Source organism: Octopus bimaculoides, chromosome 14 (assembly GCF_001194135.2).
Source record: "Octopus bimaculoides isolate UCB-OBI-ISO-001 chromosome 14, ASM119413v2, whole genome shotgun sequence".
NCBI classification, from domain to species: domain Eukaryota; kingdom Metazoa; phylum Mollusca; class Cephalopoda; order Octopoda; family Octopodidae; genus Octopus; species Octopus bimaculoides.
In genome coordinates, this window is record NC_068994.1 from 2637427 (window position 1) to 2665142 (window position 27716).

Below are 27716 nucleotides of genomic sequence, written 5' to 3' on the forward strand. Positions count from 1 at the left end.
CGAGATCATTGCCAGTGCCCCTGGACTGGCTTGTGCGGGTGGCACATAAAAGACACCATTTCGAGCGTGGCCGTTTTCGTGCGGGTGACACGTAAAAGCACCCACTACACTCTCTGAGTGGTTGGCGTTAGGAAGGGCATCCAGCTGTAGAAACTCTGCCAAATTAGATTGGAGCCTGGTGTTGCCATCCGGTTTCACCAGTCCTCAGTCAAATCGTCCAACCCATGCTAGCATGGAAAGCGGACGTTAAACGATGAAGAAGTATACCAGAGTAAGCACATAAATGCAAAACAAGGTGGAAAAAATAGTACTTGAATACCAGAGGTAGAGTAATATGCTTTATTAAAAAGCAACAGAAATATCACAAAAACTGTTACTCAGAGTTTCACATTCCCATTCGTAGGACAATTTTGTTTAGAATTGAACAGAAATTAGGTTATAAGCAAGCATATTTGCTTATAACCTTATTTCTGTTCTATTATATATGTGTATGTATGTATGTGTGTGTATGTATGTATGTGTGTATGTATGTGTGTGTATGTATGTCATTTTTCAGTTTTATTTCAAGATTTCTAGCCAATAGAGAAAGAGCCAGTTTCTAACCTAGATCCAAGGCTCCTTCATTGGAATTTCAACAACATCAGCAGAGTATTTTTGTATGTATGTATGTATGTATGTATGTATGTGTGCAGATTTATATATTTTGTTTTATGTATGTATTTTCATGCATATAGTATTCGCATGCATATAAATGATAAACTTGAAGGTTTTACTGGTTTTTGCAGTTCCAGTGATGATTTGGATCTGTAGTCTTCAAATCAGCTTTCTCCTATCTGGCTTTAAGAAGCATAATTCCTCAAAATTGGTAGTTAGGCAGTGTGTTACATATCCCAGGGCCCCAATAATTAATAAATTTTCTTTCTATTTGAAAATTGGTTATAAAACACGTGTAGTCATTTTATTGTCTTTATCTTATGATATTTACTTTGTATTATATTATACTTATTTATTGCACTTTTAATTATTAATTTTTTTATATGTGACAGTGGATTTTCATTGATGAGTTCATGAACCTTGGTTTTTTCCCTAAAACTATATATTTGTATATATTTTATACTGTGAAACTTAATTTAATTTTAATTTTTAATAAATTGATTTTAATTGAGTTTTACCTGTAATTTTGGATTTTATCCCTATTATTATTATTATTATTATTATTATATATATATATATCTTAAATGAATGTATTTCTGAGGTTTATATTTGGACTTGAGTCAATTGAGAATTTGAGAATTCCTTTCTTTTCTAAGTATATTATTGGAGTGAACTGAACCCACCATGTTCTTGACTGCATGTAGCATTAGCTATTACTTAATGCCAGTTTCCTTTTGAGATTAGAAGAATGTGTATGTATGTGTTTGTCATTGTATGTGTAACAGAATGAATAGATTTACTCTATACTAAGTAACAATGCAGAACAGTTGTTTAAAGTGTCTTGCCTGTTCACTCACTTTAAAAAAAATTGGCGACAGTGTCAGGGAAAGAGAATCTTGGCACCAGAAAGCTGAGCTTGGTAAAAGACTGCCTCATGAATATTGATTTCATTTATCAATCAATATCCATCAGGCTAGCACCTGGCTTCAGTTTCACAATTTCTTTTAATAAGATGCAATAGCATACTAATTGGACTTGACAGCAGTCTAGCATAGTTGAAACATGTTTAGGACAAATGATTTGTGTAGCTTGGTAGAGAGAAAAAGAGAAAAATATTTGCAGTGGTAGTCATTACTTACAATGCTTGGCTGAATGATTTCATAATATCATGAAAATCTGATTTCTAAAGTAAAAGAAGGAAATGTTGTAGAGGTATTGCTAAATATAATGATAGAATTAAATTTCTAGGACCACTGAAACATTTCTCAGATCCAATTTCTGATTGCTAAAAACCAAAAGTGATCAGAATATATCTAAGCTATTCTACAGAGTGAAACTATCCTGATATTCATTTATCAATCAAATCTCTTCATACAGAATTTAGAATGAAAATAACTGCAATTGTTTTATACATTGGTTTCATTTCTGATGCAGTATGCTATTTTAAATCCTGTAATCTATGAGATTCTTTCTTGACAAGTTTATTAATTGCATTTCATTAAGTTACAAGTGAAATAGAAAAGAAAATCTTTTGACCCTTGGTCTCATCATTTGAGACTTTATTTGTTACAACACAAATGGTTATACAATCACTTTGGAAAATAATGATCCAATGAGGGAGCTTTTATGCTCTTACTCAACCTGCTAGAAATAGCTGCCAAATCGCATTCCAGTTATATCCTACCTTACGGGGGTGGGGATGTATGAATGCATTGGATAAGGCAGTCTTAGATACTACATAATCTAATGTATCGGATATTGTATTCCTAATTTTTGGAAATCAGAGAGTTAAATTTTATTTACATTACTACTGATTTATAAGTGAGTAATACATCCATTTAAATGGTATTTAAAATTAGTTTCTGAAGACAGTGATATTGAGCTGAATTCCGCACTAAACTTAACAACTTAGTTCTCAATTTGTGCTACATTTTCTTCACTTTCATCATAGTTATTTGTTGATGAGGAACCTTATCTTATAATTAGTAAAATGAGCATTCATGTAATGAAGTCGGCCAAGAAATTTCAATTATACATGCACATGCACACACATACATATACAAGAAGCCTTGTATATTTTCCATCTACCAAATTTGCTCACAAGGTATTGGGTCGCCTAGGGCTACATTGGAACACACCTGCTCAAGCTATAATGCAATGGGACCAAACTTCTTAACCACAATGTCATACCAAATTCAGTGCATGTGGGAGAGTGAGCAAGAAAGAGAGGGAAATTGGAAAATGATTTGTGAAATATAATAAAAACAAAATGGAAATAAACCAAGCTTTCTGAAAAGTGTTAGAATCCAATTTTGTAAGATCTACATGAAGAGGCCAAGTCTTTGTTTTGTTACTGTATTTGTTGAATGCTGAGTTGGCACAACTTCAAACATTCACCAGTGTCCTTTGAAATGAAACTCTTTGCATTGTTTTGTTGAAGTTATTTACATTATTCTGAATGAAAGAGAAACTGGTCTTATATAATCAACTAAATGCATTTAAAAGTATTTGGTATTTTCAAAAATCAGAAATAACAGTGTAATCTATCCTCCCTTTCTGCAGAATATTATGTCTTTGTCACAATGAATGCAAAAAGAAATTTTCTGGTAGTAATTAGCATTGCAATAGTAACAACATTTATAACACATTGCATTATATCAATCTGAAAAACAATCTGAAAAATATGTTTTGTTTTTTAAGTATTTCTTAACTGTGTTTAACTAATTGTTTCAGACAAGGAGTAGTCATGTACAAAATATTCTCTGTGCATTGGCTGGATAAAATGTGTTTTGATGTGAGAATCAGTGCAACACTAAATATAATTACAACTTGATTACATGTTATATTAACAACCACATTTGTGGCATCCCATCAAAAGCAATAGAGGAGAAGATTAAGTTTATCTTATCTTTGAAAACTATTGTAGCCAATTCATACATGGATCCAATATTTGATAGAGTCGGCTCAGTGAAAAGATAAAGGTAATAGAAGACATATTTTTTCAGCATATAAATAGCTGTTTGCTGATATGAATGATTCACCAAAAAGATATTGGTATAAAATAAACAAGTACAATGCTGAAACAACTTTATGGATAACTAGGATAGAAGTAAGACAATATTTTAATTTCAATATTTTTTTCACTAAATTCTGGTTGAATTTTGGAAATATGAATTATAGTCTGGTAAATTAGAAAATGACATTGAAAACAAAATTGTTTTTACTTATATTTTTATTGTCAGGCCAAGATTTAATTATTGCTTGATGTTCTGTAAATTGTAAATGTATATTTGAAGCCTAGCAGAGGAGTTGAAACCAAACAAAAGTAAAGGAAATGCAAGTAAACAGGAATCTTACAAATTATTTTGATACTGAAGCAAAGTCAGTTCATGGGATCCATGGCTCAATTCCATAAGAAGTGTTAGATATCTTATGTCAATGGAGCAAGCTTTCACTGTTTCAAACATAACTCCTTATCTTACCACTTTATACAGAATATATTCAGTTCTTCTGAAGCAAGACTATTGATAAACATTGTAGCTAGTGTATATTTCTTAAAATCTTTATCATCATTCTCATCAATGCTTTTATATTTGATTGTTGAAGTTCGATGTGTCAGCCATTCGGCATATCAACACTGATTGCAATTCTTTGTTACATTATCAGTGAGGTCCAGCATCCACAGATCTAGCCTCACATATTTTTCATAATCTTCTCTTGTTATTACTTCCATCCCTGTAAGGTGGTGAGCTGGCAGAATTGTTAGAATGCCTAACAAAATGCTTCATGGCATTTCTCACTCATTGTTTGCTATAAGTCACCTGTCCAGGACATACTGTTTTTGTCTCTGATGCTAGCTTCTCTCCTAGCTTACTTATGCTTCACCTTCCATGCAAATTAATGTAACATAGCTGTTGAACCATACCCACCTGATTACTCTCCAGTCTCTATGGGGTCCTATATTTTGAAAACCATCTGAACATTATTCATTGATTCATTTCATTGATGTTTACTACTAACTACTTTAGCATATTTATTTGGCATATAAATTAGAATTTTAGTCCTTGCCACTACAACTTTTAGACTATTCTCTTTCATTTTGAAAATTTTTTGAAATTCTTGATAAACTGAATTATCAGAGCCAGGTAATCAGCATATAAAAGTTCTTAAGTATAGCTGAACTCCAATATATGACCTCATGATCTATAATTGGTATTGAGAACATAATTTTATCTGCAGTTTCATGTATACATTAAATTCTTCGGTGAACCTGCTACAGATTTTGACTTTGCTTATATCACTCTTGTGCATGACTTCAATTGATATCGTGTACCTAGTGTTCTAAGTACTCACCAAATTATGGAGAGCTGAATACCTTTTTTAGGTTATTGAATATGAAACAAAGTTGTTTGCTTTTCAATAAGAACTTAGATTAAAATATAACATGGTTATTTTTTAAGCCAGTTCTAATACCAACATCATATTTTGCTATTAAACTAGTATTCTTCAAAGCAGTTTTGAAATTGAATAAATTTTTAATAATATATAACTTGAATAATGCATTCATGAAACTAGAAAAATGTTTAATTCAATAAACATTTTTGTCTCATCGATAAATTTAATACCTAATTTTGAAATTTTTTTATCCTTCAAAGTAGTTTGCAAGTTTTTGAAAATATATTTTTTATCTAGTTTGATCATTTCTTTGTTGCATACATGTTTCACCCTTCTATAGTTTGTCTGGCCTGTTTAGAATAATTCAGTAACTTACCAATTTTTCACAATTGCATTCTTGTGACTCACACAAATATTATTCTCATCTCCCAAGATGCACTGCCACATCTTCAAGACCAAATTTCTAAAGAAGGGATAGTTTCATAATTGATGAGAAACTTGACAATCCTATCAAATGATTGATTTTCTATTCAGTCTAATTACACACATGTGCACAATCATATGCATAAACACCTACACACACTCACATAGCACACCACACCACAATAACACAACACACTAAAATACACACACACACATTATATATATATATATATATATATATATATATATATATATATATATATATATATATATATACACACACACTCACATAGCACACTTTATTACACACAAACACATTTTCTGAGCAAAACGATGATGAAATGTATAATTTGTAATTTAAAATTTTATTTTGACAAAATTCACCCTGTTTTTTTCCCCAACAGCAATCTTCCTCCAATATTCATCCCTTGAAGATAAAGGATAAATTAGCTTAGAACAATGTATAAATTAAATTAAACATTTTTCATCATCAATTTGCCATGATGCTCTCTATCTCTTTTATTTCTGAGTAATTAATGACAAACAGCTGCGTGCAAGCATATGAATGTGGCTGTATATGTGTGTGCAAGTGTGTATGTGTGTGTGATTAACTGTATGGATGTGAATATAAAGGTGTGTATGTTTGAATGTTAGCTACAATTCTTCATTTGTGCAAATGAAGTTGAAGATACTGTGATACATATTGTTATTGTTGTTATTATTATCATTTTATTGTCATTATTATTACCATAGATACTACTACTACTACTAGAAACAATTACTGCTGTTGTTGTTATTGATGCTATTGTCATTTTTTTTAATTATAAAATTGGGTTTTCATGAAGTAAATTCCCTCAATATTTTCAGATAAGAAAATATAAAATAAAATTATCAAAAAAAAAAAAAAGGATCTTTAATCAATGAGAAAATTTTCATTCCAAAAATGATTAAAAGTGAAATGCTTTCTAAAAATTAATGGGAGCAGATGATTTATTTCCTGCACACAATATGATCACTTACATTAGGCTTGAGTAGTAACTACTGTTGAAGGGCTGAATTAGTAGACTCCCTTAATGCCATCTCCTATACAAAAGAATTGACCCATGATTTTAGGCCTATGTCTGTCACTCCTGTATTGATCTCTTGTTGTCAACAATATTTCAAAGTCATTATATCATGGAAATAGCAGCCATGGCATTAGTGCAGGCTGGAAGGATAGCCGTTAATTAAAACTGACAAATGAAGCATTTACTGTCTCAAAGGCCTGGAGCAAGCTGATTTGCAGTCAACTCAGTCTAGGTTGTTAGGACATTATTTATGATGTTCAAACTCTACTGCAGTTGAGTTAACATTGAAAAATAGGAGTTACGATGATGAAAATGATAATTTGAAGCTTCTTGAATCCCATGTCAGGAAGGAAATAATAATGATAATGATGATGTTGGGTAGTAACAACAATGATGACATAGCATTTGATAAATGTTTAACTTTCATTTTTTGATTCTACAGTAGATAGAAGTGGGCAAAGCACTTTAATGGACATGCTTCAAAGCACCCAGCTGTTGGAAATAGGATCCCCAGCTAGTGAACAATATTAGCAACAATAAATTTGTATACCAACCATTGGGGCAGTAATTTCTCATCATGTGATTAACACTACAGAAACCAGGTTTCAGCACTATCCAATGGACTCCTGTAGTTTCTGAATGTGTGTGTGTGTGTGTGTGTGTGTGTGTGTGTGCATACATACATACATACACACACACGCATACCCATATACATGAGGTCATCATCATCATCAGCAGCAGCAGCATTTTTGTGTACTTTCCATGGTGACATGAATTGGAGAGGTCATCATGGTCTGAGTTGTTACTGACAGTCATTATTACTCTTATAGACTGTTGCTTGTACATGCCATTTTGGCTTGGTTTCTACAGCCAGGTGCATTTTCACATGGCACCAGTATTAGAGAGGTTGTCATACCTCAGTAAGGCAAAACTAAAAGGTCCTCTTAATTCTACACTCATTCTCCATTCATATACCAACCACTTTACATTGTGCATTTTGTGCATTTTCTAGTGACACCAAAACTAGAGAAGTTGTCAAATGCTTAATGAAACACAAGTAAAGAGACCTCCCAACCTTACTTTTCCTCTGCTTGCTCACCAACCACTTCAGAGAGTATGTTAGGAGGAAGATTTTGCTGTAGCACCAATACAGCAGGAGATGTCTTGTACACTGTAGGTGTAGTGAGAACACAGTACCCTAAGACTTGTTCTTTCACTCAGGTAATATAATCAGGGACAGGAAGAGGAGAGAGAGGGAGAGAGAGAGAGAGAGAGAGAGAGGGAGAGAGCGAGCAATGACAGAAAAATGGCCAGATGGGAGAATGGGTGGGTAAAATGTACAAGAATATGATGGTAGAGACACAATGACTTCGGTGGAAATAGGTGGGGGGAGTGATGGGCAACACAGAGGGGAACAAAGACAAGAGCAGGTGGTGGATAACAGAAGAAGTGGCTCAAGAGCGAGAGACTGATGACTACCAGTAGAGAAAGGGGAGCAGTTGGAGTGTACTGGGTACAAACAGTTCAATACAGTCTCTCACACAGAGGCTGAATGATGAGAGAGAGAGAGAGAGAGAGAGGTAGGTAGAGTGATGAAGGTGGTGGTGGTGGTGGGTTGGGGAGACTATGTGGGTAAGCTTCATACCGTTTGGCATTATGTGAGCTGCATGGGGGTGGTGGTGCTGGAATGAATGATGAAAGGATATGAGAGATGGACAAATGAGGGAAATGATGGAGAGATGCGGATTATACTCGAGGACTTACAATATATATATATATATATATACACGTGTGTGTGTGCCTCTGTGTGTGTGTGTATATATATATATATATATATATATATATATACAGATACATACAAGCTGTACCAGACTCCATTGCTTACTTCAGCATGGTCTTTATCGTTGGATATATAAATATATATATATATATATATATATATTCACACATGTATATATATATATATTATTCTGTTTATTTCTAATGTTGCTATGTAAATTCAAGTATAAGATAAAAGAAGGTATTCAGAATAATACAAAAGTAACAATTTCAAGCTGGAGTCGTCTATTAAAGTCATTCATTGGCTTCTTGTACTTTGCACTTTGTATCCTTCCTTTCATATAATATAAACCTGTTATTCAAGTAAAACCTTTGCAAGCACTTCATAGTAATTTACAAATATCCTTGTCTTAGAATGTAACCAAAATGTAGATCTCATAACTCCTTGTATGTCTGTGGTTATATGCCTAAATAAGACATTTGTATTTGTAACGCAAATAATGATTATATTTCTTTTCTAGTTTCTCTAAATGCCCCAAAAGAATTTTATGCAGTTATGTGAAACTGCTATATTCTTCCATCTTACTCATGAAAAGCTAAAGATAACTCAAAGATATATCCAATACATTATTGGTGATATCTTTTTATTCATCTATATATTAGTTCAATGGTTTTGAGGGAAAAACAAAATATGATTTACATAATGTGTTTCCATATCATTTCTTTTTGAACCTGACATAGTATAAAACATGGAATATTCTAGCTAGTCTCCTATCTCTATGTATTTCATCATGTATCATTATTTTCTTATAAACTTTAATGTATCTATCTATACACTGAAATGGCATCAGTGCTTGTGATGGAAGTTGTGGTGATGGTGTGGCTGCTCAAAATACATTAGTAATGGCCAAATGGTAGTCATTTTTTCTCCCTAATCTCTACAGATCTTTACTGAATAAAAATGCATCTAAGAGAAAAGAAAGAAGAGAAAAAAACAACCATTTGTAAAAACAAGTAAGATGTATGCTGCTTATCTATGGTTATGCATTTCTTGGAAGCTAGGAAAATAAATGAATATAGCTATAACGTTCTGTATGTTTTATTAGCTGAACTACATCATGATATAGTGGTTGCCATTACTTTAGGTATATTGGGGTGGAAATGGGATAAAAGTGTGACATCCAATCAGATGTTCTCTATGTTGTGGATGGCTTTAGATTGCCTGCTGACCCAAATGACATGTTTACGCTTCAGTCATTTTTATCCATCTTCCTTGATTGTGACACTTCTGATATCTGACATGCATCTCAAACTCCAAGGAATTTGGTCAACCATTACAGATATGGAAAAAATATCTTTTCCTTGTTATCGATCATGCAGAGAATATTGTGAAGAATTCCATTTGCTTTTATCAATTATTATAGCAGAAGATTTAGTAGAAGAGCAATTAACCAAAACTGAATTGAAGCCAATACTAACCTAAATAAAAATATTTATGAAATACCTTTCTTTGCAGAAGATAAACATTTTACTGTCTGATAGCATCAGATGGCATTTTTTTCACTTTCTACATGAAGCTAAAACTGTCATATGATACTGAAACATTAAATGCAAGATGTCTGAAAAGAAGAAGAGATATATAAATTTCATAACTACATATCTCAATTTTGAACACACGCACACAAACACACACATGCATTGGCACATGTGCATGTGAGTACTCACATGCAAACAGTTTATAATAAGTGCTTTTGTTATGTGTCAATAAATCGAATGTTTAATGAAATGATTTAAACATTTGCATATGAATTGAAGCAGTTATTTCTATAGCTTAGTACTGTTTTACTAATATTTCCAAATTATATATGTAAACAGTGTGCAACCTTTGTGAGGACAACTCAGCTCCCAAATGAAAGCAATTCTGCATGCAGCGTCTGGGCATGCAAGGTCACATTAAGGACACAGTCTCTAACTAACGTGGTTGGGTCTTAGGCACCATAAATTAGGAGGTTAATGTACACGCAATATCATGGTTTGTAATTAATAGCTGAAGAATATTTGTATGGGCTTCGTCTATGCTTAGAAGGAAGACTTTGATACTGAAGCTAAAAGAAAATAGCTGAATAGTTACTCAGGATTTAACATAATTTAGCATACTTTTGTAATAAACATAGAGTATTCCAAACGGTTTTTATTCCCAAAAATTGCTACCTATGGAACTACAGGAACAAGCTATTATCACTACCACTTAGACAATGCAGTTTCAAGTCTACATTGATTCATCCATTTAATACAACCTACTTATATCATTTCAGTAGCTGTTTTTCCAGTTTGAACAGAAACAATGTGTGGACCATGCGGGCAGTCATACATACCCCTGGAAAGGGGGAGTTTCTCCCCCCCCCCCCCCCCCCCCCCACCGAGCCCCATTACTCATTATGTGAAATATTTTAAGAGTCTAAAACCATCTCTGGAACATAAGTAATGTATTTTTTCAGTTTGGAGAAAATCAGTTATGAACTTCAGAAGTTCTGTGGGTTTACACACACACATCCTCAGTTGTATATATATATATATATACACAGTAGAGGTAGAGAAATTAACATAAGTATGTCATCAAGAGTAATGTCTCTTGAACCAACAAAGCAACCAAGTTATGCAATTGTTCATAGTGTCTATCCAGAAAAGGGGGTTTCCTGACCCCAGGGGACCCATTACTCATTATGTGTAAACTTTTAAGAGCCTAAAACCATCTCTGGAACATAAGTAATGTATGCTCCCAGTTTGGAGAAAATTAGTTGGAAACTTCAGAAATTCTGAGGGTTTAAACACACACACACGCATCCACAGTTTTTGGTAGGTATATTAAGGGTTCTAACAAAAGATAGCTATAGTTTCACACCCAAGTTGCCAGCTTTCACTTCAGCAGACAATATTAGAGGACAAATGTGTCCTTTCATGAAAACAGGTCAAAATTAGTAAAAGTTATTAAATATTCCTAAATATATTAAAGTTATTAAAATATAAAATAGAATACTATGGAATGTTTAGAGTGAAACTGGATTTTCGACAGATAAATTGCATCTATCCATACCAGCAATGTCTTCCACCACAACAAATAAATGTGAAATAAAAACACTAAAGTGTATAATAATGTTCTTTTATGGAAACAATATCATAATTTGTAATTATAATACTAGCTATAAAAATGATATCTGAAATTATAATGTAAACAATATCCATAGCATTAAGTAAAAATTACCCTTGCTACAAACTGTGCAATTCCCCAGTCGCTATAATTTAACATATGTGTTCTGTTAATTTAGGCAGATTTTCAGTTTAATGGCTGTTAGCTGTGAAAACATAATTTCCCAAGAGAGTATAGTCCAGCAATATTCTGTGATTCACAACCACATTTTAAATTATTCTTTTAAGATCTGCTTGATTATGTTAAAACTGTCAAGCTTGACATGATTTAGGATGCTACATTTATAGAATAAATGGCAAAGAAAATGATTACATGAAGTCAGAAATCACAGGAAACTAATATATTTTTGATCATCACATGTGTTTGTGCGTATGTGTATATACATAAGCTCACTTACATCCAGATACATAATATCTATGCATATTATCATCATCATTTGAGTTATTGCTTTTGCTATGCTGGTATGGGTTGAATGAGACTTCTTGTGACAGATTTTAAGTTAGATGCCAACTTACTGCCAACCCTTACTTGTTTTCAAGTAAGATATTTCATTCAATATCTACATGCTTTAAGGCAGCAAGCTGACAGACTTTGTTAGAATGCCAGACAAAATGCTTAGAAGCATTACATTCTGAGTTCAAATTCTGCCAATGCTGACTTTACGTTTCATCCTTGGATGAAGTAGATAGTCTGCTACTATAATGCTAGGCTGACCAAAGCCTTGTATGTGGATTTGGCTGAAGGAAACTTAAATAAACCCATCATATGTATGTATATATGTATGTATGTACATACGTACGTACGTATGTACACACACCCTTGTATTATGTAGTGGTTGGAATGGTGGGCACTAATTTACAACTTGTAACATCATATAATGTTCCTATACAGTATGGAAAACAAACTCCATGATTGGTAATGATGATGATGATGATTACGATGATGGTGATAGTGGTGGTGGTAGTGATGATATCATTGGTAGGAGAGTGGTTGGGATAATGATAAAGGGGAAGATGCTGAGTGTGAGGATGAAGATGATAAGAGCATATTTGTTGATATTGGAGATGATAATGGTAGTGGCAAAACCATCACTTGTGAGAATGGAACACTTATAATATGGTCCCAGTTGTGATGATAGTTATTAGTTCGAGATGATGCTGATAGTTGTGATGATTGTTGCATCATAGCAGTGGTATTAGGTAGTGGTGATATTGGTGATTAAAGTGGTAGTGTAGGAGATGATGTTAAGTTATAATGGTGTTAGTGTTTTGGTAGAATGGTGTTGGTGGTGTTAGAGGTGATAACGATAGTGGTGATGGGGATAGTGTTGATGGTGCTACTAGATGTGATGGTGATAGTGGAGATGGAGACCTCGTGCAAAATTAACTCTTCAAAAAGACTTCATTAGTTAATCAATTGTTCTGTTGTTTATTGTATCTTAATGTCCATAAAGTGTAGAATGCTTAGAATGAATATTGTAAAGTAGGTTAAAATGTTCACTGATAACTCTAGATTGTAGACTACTTCAGTTATTGGTTTCCAATATTAAAGAAAATAGGTTCAAATCTCTGATAGCAGCTCAGGCTTTGAAAAAAAAATCAATGTTTTCTGCTACTAGCTTTAAATACTGTGACCCCTGCCAAATAGCTAGTAACTCTACATTTAAGTTAATAACTTTGCTTTTAAATTCTCAATATCATAAAATATGTGTTTTATATCTCTGAAATATAATCAAAAATAAAGAACATTATTTAGAGGTTGGATGTGGAAGTTGAAAGATAGAATTTCTTATTTGCTTTATCAATAACTTAGTGTTTATTATTTTGATAATGTTTTATGGTTTTGAGGTTAACAATGTTTTATTGACTCGTTGATCAAACTAATGTTTGACTGGTATTAAAGTTGAAGGTTAGAGAGAATATAATTGCAAATAATAGAGAGAATATAACAAAATATACAAGAGACATGAGGCTAAAGGAACTCCCCTAATGATCAGAGATAACGTGGCTTTGATTTCAAGATGTAGCCATTCCACTTGGTATGAATGTCACAATTTCATATCCATTCTCTTATAACTTTGTACCAATATAACAAATTTATATGTTAGTTTGCATCTACCAAATCCACTCACAAGGCTTTGGTCAGCCTGAGGCTATAGCAGAAGACACTTGCCCAAGGTGTCATGCAGTGGGACTGAACCCCAAATCATGTGGTTGGGAAGCAAGCTTCTTACTATATATATATATATATATATATATATATATATATAATTTACACACAAACACACCCACATATTCTTCTGTACAACTGGTGTGCACCATCTACTGTTGACTCTCCTGAGTTCCTCCAACCTTTGATGGGTTTTGTTTTTCAACCTGCAGGATATCTAGAAATCCTCCTCCTCATGAAGCAAGCTTGGTGGGGTTGCTGGTTTAGTTGCTGATGATCTGGCTGTGCAACACGTTGTACTGGGTCATATGCTACCAGAAGCATGAGAGTAATCTGACATACATGCACACATACATACATTTGTATGCATGTAAATATGTATGTATGTATAAATATCTATCTGTCTGTATGTTATTTTTATGTAGGCTCATGTATCATAAACCCACAGAATACATGTTCAGCATGTATATGGTAACCTATTAAGAATAAATTTACAAAATTAATTCTCACAAAAAGCTGGTTGTATTTTAGATGGATATGGTCTCAATAAAGACATAGCACTCAGCAGGTATGAAATCTATCTTCATCGCCACATTACAATATCCCCACTAAAATAAATATGCAGATATGAAATGAAAACAGACCTCAGAAATCTACTCATATAAAGAAAATAATTAGAAAACAAAACAACACAAAAGAAACCAATAAAAACAACACCAACAGGAAAATAGCCATAAATAATGAATTGTCCATCGAAGGAAAATCAATATATCTGTTTGTTCTGTTGCTCATGAGACACATGTCAGCTAGGTGGGGGAAGGGGGGAAAGTTCTATGATATAAAACTGTCAAAAACATAAAGTATCCACCTTGATCACATTTCACTGCCATTGATATTATCTTGCAGTTGAGACATAAAATGGAAGAAATATAAAAATCTTGAATCACACAATAAATAACTACAGTATTGTTAATAGGGCCAGAGTAGTCAATATCAGACAAGCACTTTACAATAGAAGGCTATCAGAAAAATAAATGAAAGCAATATGTTTCCTTTCCAGTGCTGGACACAAGAACTAATTAAGCCAGATGAACCACTTGCTCTTTGAGTCAGAACAGAGCAATTTGCTTCAACATTATTATTATTATCATTTGGAAGGCAGTGAGCTGGCAGAATTGTTAGCACATCAGGTGAAGTGCTTAGCAGCATTTCATCTGTCTTCGTGTTCTGAATCCAAATTCCGCTGAGATCCACTTTGCCTTTCATCCTTTCGAGCTCAATAAATTAAGTACCAGTCAAGTACTGGGGTTGATCTGATTGACTCGACCCCTCTCCCCCAAAATTCCAAGCCTTGTGCCTGTATTACAAAAGATTATTATTATCATTTGGCAGAATTATTAAAATATTAAATAAAATAACTAGTGGAATTTCGTTACAAATCTTTACATTCTGAGTTCAAATTTCACTGACATCGACTTTACCTTTCATCCTTTCGGGGTTGATAAATTAAGTAACAATGAAACACTGGGGTTGATGTAATCAACTAGTCTCCTTCCCTAAAATTTCAGGACTCGTGCCTTTAGTAGAAAGGATTATTATTATTTACTTCTCAGAGCTCTCAATCTTACTTGCTCTGGTTAATTCTGTGTGAGTACACAGCATTCTGTTGTTAAAGGCCTCACAGGGTCTCTGTCTATGAATTATAAGACTTGGTACTTAAGAGTTAAGTATTGTGGAAGATACTTCAACACCCAAGCACCAATCTCAAAATCAGTTTTTAGAGCACGCTCTATCCTCATGTGAATTTCAAATTATTATTATTATCATTATTATTATTATTGTTGAGGTGGTAAGCTGGTAGGATCATTAGCACGCCGGGCAAAATGCTTAGCAGTATGCCATCTATCTTTACATTCCAAGTTCAATTTCTACCAAGGTCAACTTTGCCTTTCATCCTTACAAGGTCAATAAAAGTAAGTACCAGTTGAGCACTGGGGTCGATGTAACTGACTTGCACCCTCCCAGAAACTGCTGGCCTTGTGCCAAAATCTGAAACCGTTATTATTATTTCTATTAAAGCAGCAAGCTGGCAGAATCATCTGCATGCCAGACACAAAGTGTGTGTGTAAGCAAATATTCAAAGTGCATGTAAACATATACATCTCATCATCTTTGTTGTATGTCTGTTTTCCATGCTGGTATGGGTTGGACAGATCACCATGTTCAGAATCAGTACATATTCAGAAGTACTGCTATATTCAAAATCATGTGATAATGTTAAGTAAACAGTTGATTTACCTCATTCCGCACCTGTTCTTTTTTATCTCACACAACATACTCACACACACACACACAACACACATACACACACACACAACACACACACACATACACACAATGCCTGCACATAATCTTGTATCAAAATTTTTCCAGTTATAAGTTTCATATCCAGTAGGATTTAGTTTTCGAGTTTTACCAGTTCAAACTTGCCACTTAACAGAGATTGGACCAGTAAATTCATACAGCAGTTGAAAAAGGAGTGTCTCAGTCCCCATACACACACACATTCCAAATACACTATCAGCTTATATCCGTGCAAGGTATTTATGATCCTACAGACAAGTTGTCAGGATAATCTTAAGAGATAGAGCAAAGTAGAGAAGGAAAACATAAATCTTTCATCAATATAAGGATCAATAAACAACTTCACGTAAAGTGACAAATCTCATACATTCTGAGTGTTATGGAGAGCAACTTAGATAGAGTAAGCAGGGATCCTGAAGGCCTTGGCCATTTACACCATTACTTACCAAACCCCAAGTTTCAAAGTCATTCCTCAAACTGCCAACATTTGTACCTGAATTATTGTCATAGTTGGATTAACGATCTGAAAATACTGCATTCTGTTATTGGTGAGAAACTATGGATTTTAGTTATTTAGGATGTTCTTTCACACATCTCATATCTGATATTGTTATTGTGATGCTATAGATATTGCTACTGAAGTTGTGGATGAATGTTGCTGGAGTTGTTATTGTGATTGCTTTTGTTTTAATACAGCTTCAACTTATGTTTATCTTCTCTGTTGTTACATTTCGTTGAACATGTTATGCAATCTTTCTAAGCTTTTGCTAGATTTACTTTTTACTGTGAACAATAGAATACTTTTCCTCACTCTATTCCATCTACCACCCACTCTGTTTGCGTGTATGTGCATGCAAATGTGTGGTGCAGCTGAATTCGGTAAAATATTCCATTGCATTGCTTGTATGAATATCGATATCAATAGTGTGAAATATTTTTTCGTACTTTTATGTTGAACATTTATGTTTGATAATATTAACGAGAATTGTTTGAAAATTGTTGTTATCATTCTCATCATCATCAGCAGCAGCATTGATAGTTTCTATGAGATAAAGCATTTGTTATTGACATAGATGCAATTGTACTTGTTAGTGGATTTTCTGTATGAGAAGGTGATGTATTTCTTATCTCTAGCTTGGATATTGATGTCTAATAAAGGTATTTTTCTATTGATGCCAGTGTAGATTAGAACTTTCAGACCTTTCTTTATATATATTTTTGTTAGCAACCAGATATTTTGATTGACGATATATCTTTAGTAATGGGTGCCATTATTGTTGGGGCTGAAAGAATAGATTAGTTGTGCCAGTGCTATTTATTTACCACTCTTCCTCAATCTGTCTTCTTCATAAATGTGTGTGTGTGTGTGTGTGTACAGAGAGGGGAGAGAGAGACAAACAAAGAAAGATTACTATTTTTTGCCCATCCATTAGGCAGGAATAAAAAAAAAAATTGTAATCCTAGTGCTGAAAACATTGGGAATATCATTAAGAACTAATCTGCTGTAAATTAAATCTTTACTAGTAGCATTGCCAAGGTTCACTCTTAAAATATCAATCCTTTTTGATTTTAAAGAATATAATAAAAGGGTTGGCATCTGATCATTGCGACTGATTTATGTAGTTTGCATAAGTGCAAAAACTTGGTACAGACTTAGAACTGAAAATCACTGGGTGAAGAAATTATTTATTTATTTATTATAGACAATACATTGCTGTATCTTATTGAGTAATCACCCGATGCCAATGCTTATAGCCACTTCTAACAGCAAGCAAACATTATGGTGTAACTATTCTAAAAGCTGTGCTCCTATTCTAAAAACCAAGATACACATTTTATTATTGTGCAAACTGGATTACAAATAAACCCAGACATATATATTAAAATAAATAAGTGTTATATGCTTGGAACTGATTAGCATATCATTATTATCATTATTATTATTATTATTATTATCATTATTATTATTATTACTCGGTGAAAGAGCAGAGCATGCCATCAAAGTTACCCTGGAATAAAATATATGAAGCCCAATATATCCATCATGACTGCCTGTCTGATAAGGATACATCAGGTACATGCATCACAACCATATGCATGTGACATGATGATCTCATATCAAGGTAAATAGTGCATTACCTTGCAGGTGGGGGCCCAGTTGGAATTTTCTTCAGGTTGAGTAGCCCAGCTCACTCAAAAGGTCCCTGAACAAGGGTTGTTTAAGGATGTTGAATGAAACATCCATGTTTCCAGAGGTGAATTATCTAAACCCCAAAGAATTCCTCTCAACACATGGGTATGATGCTCCCCCACTACTTCTGCCCGTGATCAGAGATGCACATATTGTCAGTCACCAAAGGACATGCTCAACTGGTTAAGGTCAAACAATTGACAAGCAAATCTGTGGTATTGAGCAGAATATTTACTGTAGCCCATCTTTTTATACCAAGACAAAACAATGTACATGATAAAACTTCTGATCAGTTAAGATCTGAAGTCATGAGACTCACTGCCTGGTACTGCATCAGGGCATTTATTATTATTATCTATTTATTTATTTATTATTATCGTTATTATTTTTCTGCTGAGGTTGACTTTGCCTTTCATCCTTTGGGATTGATGAAATAAGCACCAGTTGAGCATTGGGGGTGGGGATCGATGTAATCAAGTTGGCCCTTCTCATAAAATTTCAGGTCTTGTGCCAAAGTAGAAAGGATTATTAACAAATTATTAACCAACACTGCAAAATAATAAAGAGTATTTCCTAAAAGTGTATCAATATTTCTTTGTCAGGCATGCTTATGGTGAGAAAACTATTTTGAATGAATACAAGTTTTCACAAGTTTCTGTCAACTAAATTTCATACACAAGACAATGGTTAACACTAGGCTTCAGTAGAAAGAAACTTGCCCAAGATTTGTGCAGTGGAGTCAAACCTGGAATGATTGGTTTGTGAAGTGAACCTCAGCAATACTTGCATCTATGAGTCTGAAAATTTATGATTTTCTTAGTGATAGTCTTTGCAGGAGGCTGAGAACTAATAGCAGGAAATATTCGGTAAAAGAGAGAAGTAAAAGTGAAATAGTAAGTGCAAAATAATTGAACAAGTTAAATATGTTGATAATTTAAGCTGAGAGAAATTAAAGTGGCAGAATTGATTGTGGATAGGACAGAAGAGTCAATCAAGCAGAATCATCTTATTCAGTGAGGGAAAACAAATATAAAATATCACTGATAAACGTATTGTTACATGATATAGTATAATGGGAATTGTCTAACATTTTTCCTGTCAGAATATTTCAACATCTTACAATACAACACATTTATTATGCCATAGTATACTGTCTAGCAATAATCATTTTTGTAACTGGATACAGTGGAACTTCTGTCTAGTATAGAACAACAGCTTATATTCCCACTATAACCTTGTTAATCAATGTGACACCTCATCTCCTAAATTTGCTTCAAGGAAGTTCACATTATCAACAGAATGTTTGACATCTGATGCTTTGGTTTTAAATGAATTATATATTATTTTTTTTTTTTTTTTGTTAAAGCCAAACAGAAATTAATTGGAAACAAATTGCTTGAAATAATTCTTTCAACTTGCTAACATTACCAATCTGAAAGTGAAATAAAGGTAGCAATAAAATGTGTCTAGTAACATAATTGAAACTATTCACAAGTGGAAGATAGATAAACAGTTCTTTAATTCAGATTAAACTTAATGTTTCAATGCCACTTATTACATTGCTTGTTATTGATACAATTTCTACTTAATAGATATACAGCTTTCATGAAAAAGTTTTTTTTTTAAATGTCTTTTCCATGGTTACATGTACACACACACACCAACAAATATGTTTACATACATCAACAGATACGTACATACTCACACACCAACAAATACATATACATGCATGGCCACCAAGAAATAGATACATACACACATGCATACAAACAAACATACACATAAATACATATACACATGTACGCACACAGTTACATAAGTAATAATAATGAAATAGTTGCTATCAGAATAACAGTTATGAACTAGACTTCTTTGAAATCCTTACTGAAAAAAAAAAAATTAATATGAAAGAATATGCTAATAGAGCCTCTAGACTAAAGAACTAAAGATATTTAAAAATGAAAGCAATTTGTTTAATTTATAAACAACAATATGTCATATTGCAACAAACAACAATGACAGGTGGAGCAATCACATTAATACTAAACATACTAAAATGGATTTTGAAAAACTTGAAAGGCCCACATTTATTAATAAATTTTTTTTAAAATAAAAGAATCTATAATGTGCCAAGATGTTCTTTGGAAAATAAAACCTTTTTAGACTATAACAAATTTCACTTAAGGATATAGTAATGCTTTTGACTACTGGAAAGAATAAAAGTTTGAAGTAAAAATAAAATAAAATAAAAATATATGAAGAAAGAAATAAGAACCAATAATGGTAGAAAGTGATAATTTAACGAGTTCTTGGACAGGCCTATTAGTAAGTGAACATTAAACATAAAATGTTTACAACCAAATTATCATTATAGAGATACTTGGGATATTGATTGATCCAAGTTGTAATTTTGGGAGTCAACACCAGTAAATTTGAGAAGTGTATAGGAGAGAAATAATATTAACTCTAAATGCATGAATAGTAAACTATAAAAAGATAAGTAGTATTGTTAAATGAATAGAATGACAAAGTTTTAAAAAGGACAAGTTACAAAATTATCATCACAATGAAATTGCATAATATGAAAGTAATCCAGTTGTTTTTAAAGTCCTGGTTAAACAAACGTATGATTAAAGACGTTTCAACTGGAGCAGTCCATTTTTTTGGGGTTTGTCAGCTCCATTGTTCCTTGGACTAAATAATCCAATACATATTCAGTTTCAGTTAGTACTAAATATGGCAATTACCACTACTACCTACTACTACTACCATCCATAACAATTTCTACATTATGTGCTGCATCATAAAATCAGATGGTTAACAACACCTGGCTTCAGTGTGGACCATTATTACCTCTTAAAGCACTCAGTTTCAGTCCTGCTCTCAGAGGCTACAGCAGTCCACTTTCTGGTGCTATCTGCTCAGTGATCAGATTAAATGGTTATCTATCAGAACTATTTTGAATCACATGTTCAGACTGTTATGATTGTTCTCTGTCATCTCTTCAATATGCATTGACTCTCAAGCCACTGCTGCAGAAATTGGAGGTGTTGAACTGGGATACAATATATGGACAATATTGTAATGGTGTTGGATGACACAAAAGGAATCAACATCATTCTAAAGCAATTCCAGTTGGTGACAGGAGCAAAGATTGTTTTTGAGCAAGGGACACATTCCACTGCCCAAGCTGCCCAACTGTGCCAAAAACTTCAGTGCAGAGGGACCAAAATGCCCGATTGAAGATGCTCAAATTTGTTCAGTGTATATCTTCTACTATAGCTCTTGGCTGACCAAAGCCCTGTGAGTGAATTTGGTAGATGGAAACTGAAAGAAGCCTGTCATATATATATATATATATATATATATATATATATATATGTATGTATGTATGTGTGTGTGCATATGAATGTATGTATGTGTGTGCATTTTGTGTGTGTATGTGTGTGTGTTACTGCTTCCTTACCTTGACATTGCTTGATAATTGTGACAGGTAGAGCATCCAGCCACAGAAAATCTGCTTCAACAAATTTTGTCCAACCCATGCAAGCATAGAAAAGTGGGCATTAAAGCAATGATGATGATGACGATGATGATAGAATTATGAGAGCTACATTGCAAGGATAAAGTTCCATCCATCTTAACAATTATGCAATCATTTATAAGGAATATTACACCAAGGTTATCCTCAAATAGATCAATACATTTGATGAAGTAATATATACTGAAAAAACGTAAATCTAAGAGTGGGATGAAACATGCAAAATGGATAAGAGTTACAGTTACAGGTAATGAAATGGAACAAATCCATTTTGAACTGAATACCACATTTCAATAACAGAAAGCAGATCAGTATCTATCACATTTGTATATCTTCCCAGGGCTAAATACTTGAAAATAGATTTATTGTTGTAGTTAAAGAAGTAGCATGAATTTACTATGCACTGCAGTTTCATTAGCATTTAAATTAATATATTATCAAAAAGAAAAAAAACTTACATTATAAAAGCACGTATATTATTCATGATACATGTTAGAGGCAGAAAATAGCAAGTTACTACATAATCCTATAAACAAAATAAGAGCAAGGAAACAAACCATATATGGGCTAGCTTTCTAGTCTCTTAGACACTATGTAATAAATTAACTGACAAGTTAAACAAATGGACATTCTTAATAATGTTATATTGAGGTTGTTCAAAAATGACTAGCATGATAAAATGAGTAGAGCTAAGAATTTTTCTCAAAATCCATTAGGATAATAATAATTTATGTAATTGGTAATCAGGTAGACTATGTAACATCATGTTATAACAATTATAGAAATTCTTCATTGCAGCATTCTGATAATAGTCAAAGGAAGCAATGTATAATTTGAACCTGATGTCTTCCTTATGTGTCTGTCTGTGTGCATATATGGTTAATGATCTATGGACTCATTATATCTAACTGGAGAATGGGTAATAATCTGACTATTGTTAGAAAAGGTATCACATGGTCAAGCATTGGATTGAGGTTTCTTCTTACTCAAGCTAGCTGAGACAAACATACAAAAATGATAAATGGAATCTTCATTACGCGTGTGCATGTGTGTGTGCATGTTTCTGAGAACACTTTTTCAAATATTTAAGCAACAATATATTTGGAAAATTATTTCATCTGTTTTTTTTTTTGTGTGTGCACTGTCTAGTGGTAGTTGACTGTTCACTCAGCTTTGCATCAATGGAGAGAAGATAAAACTTAATGAAAAGGAATTCAAGCATAAATATATATATTATAACTTAGGTTGAAGCAATGTACATATAAAGATAAAAATTGATTGAATCATTGACTTGAATTAATATCATCATATCCAAAAGGGTAGAGGAGGGGGACATTTTATTCTTATTGTGTAGTAAGCCTTATTGATAGAACTATTATCATTATATTGGAGTAAAACTAAAACTCCTATCACCTTCATGAAGTTCATAGAATCAAACTTGGGTTAAACCAGAAGAAAATAATAATGATGATGATAATTTTCTAGAAAAACACAAAATTATAAGAAAAAAATATGTGATTATGCAGATGTAATTATGAAATGTATACAAAATATAAATATTTGAAAAAAAAATAATATAAATTGATAAATTGTAAAAGCAAAAGATATACCCAACTCAGAAATGATCAGAATATTCCATTCTACTTTCTACTCAACTAATTGCTGTCTTTCTAATTCAGCCAGTAAGCAAAAGTATTGGGTAAATTTATTGATACCATTCTCAGAGGGCACTTAACTATTTACCCAGTGAAAACAAAAAATATCAAATAACATGAATTTTCTTTTTCTTACACAACACCAAATATTTATAATTATCTACACTCACTCGAGTGACAGTTTTCAAGAGTTGAGCCCTTAATGAAGCTTCATAATAACAATCTAGTGTTTTTTTTTGTTTTGTTTTTTTTTTCACGAATGTTTTAAAAAAAAAACAAACAAACACAATACTAGATTGCTATTGTGATATATAAAATGTGAGCAGAAATGAGAGGAGACTGTTAGACAATCAAAAGATATTGTGAGCTTGACTGAAATTTAAAATATGAAAAGGAAAACAGAAAATGATATAGCTGTACAAGAACAAGCAGTCCAAACAAATCTTTTAAAGCAAAAATAACAGCAACTGTTTTGTTATATTTAAGATGTGTGGCAAAATATAAGAATATGACAATAGTTTGGTATGCAAAAAGAACAATTTCCTATCTCCAGAGACTTGTAGAAAAGACAATGATAGTAGAAGTAGAAAGCATTTATAGATGTTGCTACAATGTTTGATAGCAAAGTCAAAGCAGGGGAAATAGAAAAAGATTGAAAGTTTGAACTTGGTTAGAGAACAGAAACACCTAAGAAACCTGAAGAAACTTATCTATATTTTCATGTAAGCAGAGAGAAAAGTTTCAAAATTTGGTAGTTGTCTTTATCTATTGTCTAGTTTGGCTCTTGGACATCTTTGGTGGAGTCTGCTGTATTGTGAGCATTTAGTGAAGGTCTCTGGCATGAGGATAACTTCCTCCCTTCCTCTCATCAGTCACAAATGCTGCAGAAAATGTTTGTCCTCTTCTTTGTAAAACTCCTCTTTGAGAGTTGACTTGATTATGCAAACTGTAAAATATGAATCTACTGTTGTGATTCGATATGAAACTTTGTTACAACAACAGCAACAATGATTTGTTGCAATGATACAAATTTACAGAGGAATAGTCAACTGAATCAATCCACTGTAATTACTGATACTTATTTAACTTACTTTAGAATAATGGAAGTTAGCCTCAAAGGTTTTGAGTTCACTATGTAGAGGCAAGAAATAGATGGACTGTAATTGATATCAGCTAATGTTGTTAATTAGAAAGCAATTCACATTAATGACACTTTGAAACTATTTAAACTGGTTTGTTAAATGATTGAAAGATAATTATGTGTTTTTTTTCCATCTAACATATAACTGTATACTGTAAGTTCACAATTTTTTATGCTAATTCTTTTATGACAATATTTCTAATAGAGTACACTATGTGTTTCAATTAATTTTAAAAATCTAGAATTTAAAAGGATTTACAAAATTACTTCATTATTAAGCCAAAGAACAAAGTCATATAAAATAATATCAAGAGTTTTAAATTAAATATACACTCTTTCAAACATTGGGTTTGTATCAAAGAATCAGAAGCAGCCTTAGGCAGAGATTTATATAAAAAATAGCTATTGTTCCATTGAAATACCTTATCTTTTCATGTCACTATTTCTTTGAACAAAGAAAGAAAACAACTCATATAGAATCTATTTCCTCTCCTCTTTTCATATCCATTAGCAATGGATAGTGAAAGTTGCTATATAGTGTTTGATAATTGTACATTTTTTTGTCAACAGAAGTACAGTCAGCCAATAGTTGTGACATCTAGCGATGACCCTGTTATGATTCCTAACTATCTCAGTGATTCATTGGCAACTCTAAGAGACAGTCACCTTACTTTGGATGAGCAGTATAATGGACTTTATGAAGAAATACCTGCAATGTCAGGTAATTAGAAATATTACATTATCTCTTTAGTTTCCCTTCAACCATAACTTACCAATTTATCTTTAGTGTCAGACTTTAGCTGCACCTGTCATTAATTCCCATTGGTTCAGTTATGATCATTGCTATTAATATTAAATAGATGTGTTTATGCTTAGAAATATTTTCCCATCTTAGTAAATTCTAAGGTTGTAGAAGGAAGAATCTGTGCAGTGCTGGACTGAATGCTTTGTAGTTTAAAGTTTTAGTCTCTTTATGCTGAGGTAACTCCTCATCAGTGCTGACTTTCTCTTTCAGCATTCAAAGGTTGATGAAATAAGTACCAGTTAAATACTGAGGTCAATTTAAGAGATTATGACCGTCTGCTAATGTTAGAAACTATTATTTAAGCATTAGATATTAAGCTATTCTAATTATCAAGTTAATTAATTACTTGTCTATCTATCTATGTGCATATGCATGCATGTGTGTAGGAAGATATCTAGATGAATATGTAGAAAAGATTTCCAATATAGTTTTATACTACTAACCATTCTTTCTTGGCTCTTTGACTTTCAAAATCAATTTTTTTTGTGCAAAATTTAATTCTGACAAGTTTTATAAGTTGCCTTGAAGCTGTTGGTGAAACATTTCATTGGCAACAGAACATTGTTGCTGCAAGGTGAATTATCTCCATCATAACAAAGTTAGATGTAGAACAACAGAAGACAAGTAATTCTAAGTGTGTTGCAGCATATAGTAAATTTACATCTTACATTACAAATTTCCTTGTCAAAATGTTAGCAGGAAGATTACTTGGATAAATGTGTTGTTGAAGTCCCCCCTCCTACACAGACAATCCACCAACAAGGAAGCTTCTATGTAGTTTGAGCAGCTAGAAATAGCAGCTAATTTCTCTTCAAACCATGCCCTACCATCTAGAAAATATTGGGATGTATACATTATAAAATGTAATCCAAGATACACTAATCCTGAGAAAAGATGGTTTCTCCAAGGTTGGAATGCCTTTAATCATAAGTCCGCTAACTCAAGCTGAACTGGAGCTAAACAGTAACTGATAAACTTATAAGTATTTTCTTTTTCAAATTTGATATTTGCAAATGCCAGAGATTTTATTAGATTTTCCACATTATTTTATGAAAAATAAATTAATCAATGAAGCATTAACTTTATTTAGAAGCAGTTTCAGACATTCTTATACTTGTTCTAATTGTGACACAGTGTAAGCATCTATCCCTTCTGGCGGGTTTTTTATACGAGATTTTACACTAAATTTTGTTTAAGATTTTGAGTTATGAAAGTTTATCTAGTTTCATATGATGTGATTTAATTAAGTCAGTGTGGTAGAAAGTTCAATGGAGGAGTATAGATCTAGCCTGCATTAGTAAAGTTGGATTATCATTATCATAATCATCATCACCATCAGTCCGTTGTCTAAAACCCCATTTGTGTTATCAAGTGAGCAGCCAGCTTATTGATTTCTACATATAAGCTGTGGAAGACAGGTAAATAAGTTTATTCTGTGGAAAAGAAATAGTGATGCAAAAATCAGAGAAAGTTATTGGTATAAAAGTAAATTGGTAACTTCATTGGATGTATGAGTTTTATAACGTAGCTGTGCAGTGGACAGCAAACAGTAGTAATATATATTAATCACATAAAAGAGCTGCTGACAGACTGCTTCTATGATCAGATGTCTCTCGTTTAATTCTTTATCCTAACAAGTATCTCAAAGGCTACAGAAGCACCTAATTTGATTCAAGATCTGAACTCTTTTGTTTCCTTTTACTCTGTGAAGTATTAAAGTACTTTTCTACTCTAGCATCAACTCTTGTCAATGTTTCATTTGTATTCTTACATTGTCTTACAGTATAATCTTAAGATATTTTTTTGATATACTTTATTTATGACTAAGTCATTAATTTATCTAAAATTTATGTCATGGAGTACAAGCTTTAGTAAGCCACTGACAAAAAAAGGTTCTAAGTTTCACAGGGTAATTATTGATTAGGTCTGTCAACAAGGGCTTCAAATAGATTAGATTCCTTTGTAGTATGTGGTGAGAATGGAGGAGGATAGCTGCGTGAAAAAGTGCCACACCCTAACAGTTGAGGGAACCCGTGGAAGAGGTAGGCCCAGGAAGACCTGGGCTGAGGTGGTGAGGCAAGACCTTCGTACATTGGGCCTCACCGAGGCGATGACTACGGACCGAGACCTTTGGAAATGGGCTGTGCGTGAGAAGACCCGGCAAGCCAAGTAAGATCGTTGCCAGTGCCCCTGGACTGGTTCTTGTGCGGGTGGCACATGAGATGCACCATTTTGAGCGTGGCCGTTGCCAGTACCGCCTGACTGGCTCCTGTAGGATTTTCGAGCGAGATCGTTGCCAGTGCCCCTGGACTGGCTTGTGCGGG

The 27716-nt window shown here is 33.1% G+C and overlaps 1 protein-coding gene across 2 annotated transcripts in view; it reads left to right on the forward strand.

Annotated features, from left to right (window-relative positions):
• Positions 1 to 27716, forward strand: part of LOC106867371 (protocadherin beta-15) — a 91548-nt gene that overhangs the window by 55806 nt on the left and 8026 nt on the right. The window contains exon 3 of one of the 2 annotated variants that reach the window (XM_052972925.1): positions 25158 to 25308. The exons of the other annotated variant lie outside the window; for it this stretch is intronic. Within the exon in view, the coding sequence (XP_052828885.1) occupies positions 25158 to 25308 (151 nt within the window). The remainder of the gene's footprint in view (positions 1 to 25157; positions 25309 to 27716) is intronic. 2 annotated transcript variants of the gene reach the window in all.